This window comes from Palaemon carinicauda, chromosome 10 (genome assembly GCF_036898095.1).
Source record: "Palaemon carinicauda isolate YSFRI2023 chromosome 10, ASM3689809v2, whole genome shotgun sequence".
Lineage (NCBI taxonomy): Eukaryota > Metazoa > Arthropoda > Malacostraca > Decapoda > Palaemonidae > Palaemon > Palaemon carinicauda.
Genome location: NC_090734.1, coordinates 3,004,956 through 3,008,232, shown reverse-complemented (window position 1 = coordinate 3,008,232; position 3,277 = coordinate 3,004,956). Strand labels below are relative to the sequence as shown.

General features: G+C 43.6%; 1 protein-coding gene across 1 annotated transcript; it reads right to left on the bottom strand.

Annotated features, from left to right (window-relative positions):
• Window positions 1–1,587: 1,587 nt before the first annotated feature.
• LOC137648585 (activating signal cointegrator 1 complex subunit 2 homolog) lies at window positions 1,588–2,238 on the bottom strand. The gene is made up of 3 exons (XM_068381495.1): window positions 2,078–2,238; window positions 1,862–1,937; window positions 1,588–1,773 (listed from the first exon to the last, which is right to left on the bottom strand). Exons 1-3 carry the CDS (start codon window positions 2,236–2,238, stop codon window positions 1,588–1,590), a joined length of 423 nt encoding a protein of 140 aa, XP_068237596.1.
• Window positions 2,239–3,277: the final 1,039 nt, after the last annotated feature.

Below are 3,277 nucleotides of genomic sequence, written 5' to 3'. Positions count from 1 at the left end.
AATAAACTACGCAATCAATTGCTTTGAAGAAAATAATTACATTCGGTGCAATGGCAGAAGAATCCTAAATATCTAATGGAAATTCTCAGATAAGTTAATTAAAGCTTATGAGAGATGATTACAGTTACAGTTTATCAAAATTCATGTTCATAATATTTTTGGTTAATCATAGCCATATTATTATATTCAAACTGCGTGGTGACCTATTGATGGGGAAGGGAAAGACTGTTAGAGTATGCGATTATACGAGATAATACTTTAATTCATACCAGTTTTTTTTTATTATCCTCTCTGTTTAGAGCCTTCATTTACTCGTAATGAGTAAAGACGAGCTGGGCATGGGTTAGTTTATTTAAACGACATAACAAATATACAGTATATACAAACGGTTGACAACTTTGGAATAAAAACATAAACAATATGCAACATGCAATGGCAAGCAAGAACAGGATTTTTATTATTAGTTCTGGAGAGAGAGAGAGAGAGATGAGAGAGAGAGAGAGAGAGAGAGAGAGAGAGATGGGCAATAGTATTACAGGGTATGAGCATGTACGAAATACACGTGTATACAAGTCGCATGAATATAGATCGATATAAGTGATTCAACTTTTCCCCATTTAATCACTTCAAGTGGAGCCATACTAAACAAGCTATTACTTTTTACTCCAGGCACATTGCTTTTTTTTTTTTTTTTGGTACAATCGTGGGTTTTTTTTGTTTTTAAGAGTTAAACAAAAATCTATAAATAAACCTTTTGTAAATTATTTATAATTCTACTTTCTTTTGTTTGTCCTTTTTGAAGATCCTTTCACCATAAAGAATTTGACCATCAAAAGTGGCCTATTACTCATCTCCCGGTGGATCTTCGCATGTTTTAAGAAACGAGGATTTATTAACATTATGAAGATTTTGGATGCTCTCTCTCTCTCTCTCTCTCTCTCTCTCTCTCTCCTCTCTCTCTCCTCTTCTCTCTCTCTCTCTCTCTCTCTCCTCTCTCTCTCTCTCTCATGAAGACAATTTCATATTGTTATTCATAGATTTGGAGTAAAACTTGATAAAATAATTACTTACGACCCATTCTAAACACGAGCGCAGATACTGGCACACTTACAGTTTACTTTTCGCAATTACACATACACACACACCCATGTGCGCATACACCCACACCCAAATATACACATCAACCAAAACACGAACTTGCATACAAAAACACACTCACTGTATATATTGCTTCAAATCTGTTTAAAAATCTTACAACAATAATATCTGCCTATTTTTTTTGGATTGAAAGACAGATTTGAAATGCTTATCAAAAGTCTTTCTTTCTGACTTCAGTGCTTGCAGTGGTCCTATCAGAGTCGTTCTTGCGTGATGATCCGACGGACTGGGGTTCGAGTCCCGCCTCAAGCTCGATAGTTTCTTGAAATTTCTGCAACCTCGTCATCACTGTCAACTAAGGATAAGGGTTTTTAGGGAGTCTATACTGTAGGTCTATCTGTTAAGTCATCAGTAGCCATTGCCTGGCCCCGTCATAGTCCTAGCTTTTGGTGGAGTGTGGGGTTGGGTGCTGATAATATGTATATATGGTTAGTCCTCTCGGGTACTGTGAGGCTGCTGCTGCTGCTGCTGCTCTGGCGGTGCCTGCAAGGTTGCTGGTTGAGGTTGATGCCAGAACGGCTGCTGCTGAGAGGGCTGCCAAGGTTGCTGCTGCTTGGGGCTGGCCAGGTTATGATTGGCTGATGTTGTGGCTGCTGGAAGAGCTGACGCCGCTGCCTGTAGTAGTGTAGAAGGTTGAGGCAGTCTATCTGGAATTCATGCTAGTAGTCCTCCAGGATGGCACACATGTGGCCTTCCAGCATGCATGAAAAATCATGTACGATCTTTTGCTGGCCGGTGTACGAGTGGGTGGTCGCCAAGGATTCTGCTTTGGAGATAATCTGAAACATACAAACATTGTGACAATTTAGTACAGCATTTCAATGCAACATATTGCACATGCCATGTCAAAAGCAATGGATGAAACTGGAATACAATCTGCATGTAGACATTGGAATTCTCACCTCTTGCACTACATTACTGAAGTTGCTGTGGGTCACCCAGGTGTTGGCGGTTGTGGTGGCTCTGTGTTGTTGGTGGGCGGGACCGTTTCTCCTTGCCCTTGCTCTTTCCGGTGCTAGTAGATACTTGGCTGTGGGAACCTGTGGACCTCACTTCATCATCGTCTCCGTCGCTGACCATCACTGCAGCTGACTCTGGGACAGCAAACTGCTCACTGGGGACTCTCTCCCAGAACGATGTGTTTTATCAGGAAACTCCAGGTCTCCATGATCTGGTCGTTATGGGCATTCCTTTGGGGCTGGCCAACTCCACTCTTCTTTTCCTTCTTCATAGTCTTCCCCACCCTTGTTCTCAAATTCTCGTCATGCTTCTTGCATTAGGCACCAGTGGCAGGACGCTCCAGCTGCTCTCCAAGTCGGTCCCACCGGCTGTTCTTGACCACCATGTTTAGCCACTCCTTGTGCTTCTTGTCATACAGCTGGGGGTTCTCCTTCACTAGGTCGGCCAACCTAAACTCAGCCTCTTCTGTCCAGCGGTATTCAGGGATTTCTTTCTTGGATACGCGGACTCGCTTCATCAGCTTTCTGTTAGCCTCGTCCTCACTGGATGGCTGTCTCTGGCGTATGATTGAATCCTGCTGTGTCTCTGGGATCACGATATCGAGACTTGATATAGATGACTGAGGAGAATTATCTCTATCAGCGGTCTGTGCCTCTGGCCTGTTGGCTTCTGGCCTTCTCTGTTTTCCTTTTCCTCTTGTCAGCTTGGTTTTAGGCCTGTTGTCTCTTCGCTGGCGACCTCTGGAATGGCAAGCAGTGTTCAGGAAGCTCTATATATACCCCCACACCGACGCGAGCACCACTGTCGCGCCGTAGCCGTGAACTGCTCGTGAACTGTTCATGAACTGTTCGTGAACTGATCATGAACTGCCCGTGCCATGCGCAAACTTTTCGTAAAGTGCTTAAACTAGTCGTGAACTGCTTGTGCCATCAATGTGTGAAGAACACGTGACCATGTCAGTGCGAAGGCAAGGCCATGCTGCGACGTGTGCATATTCATGAACATGTCGTCAACTACTCGTGAACTTGACGTGAACTGTTCGTGAACTGATCATGAACTGCTCGTGCCATGCGCAAACTGTTCATTAAGTGTGTAAACTAGTCGTGAACTGCTCATGCCATCAATGCGTTAAGTACACATGACCATGTCAGTGGGAAGG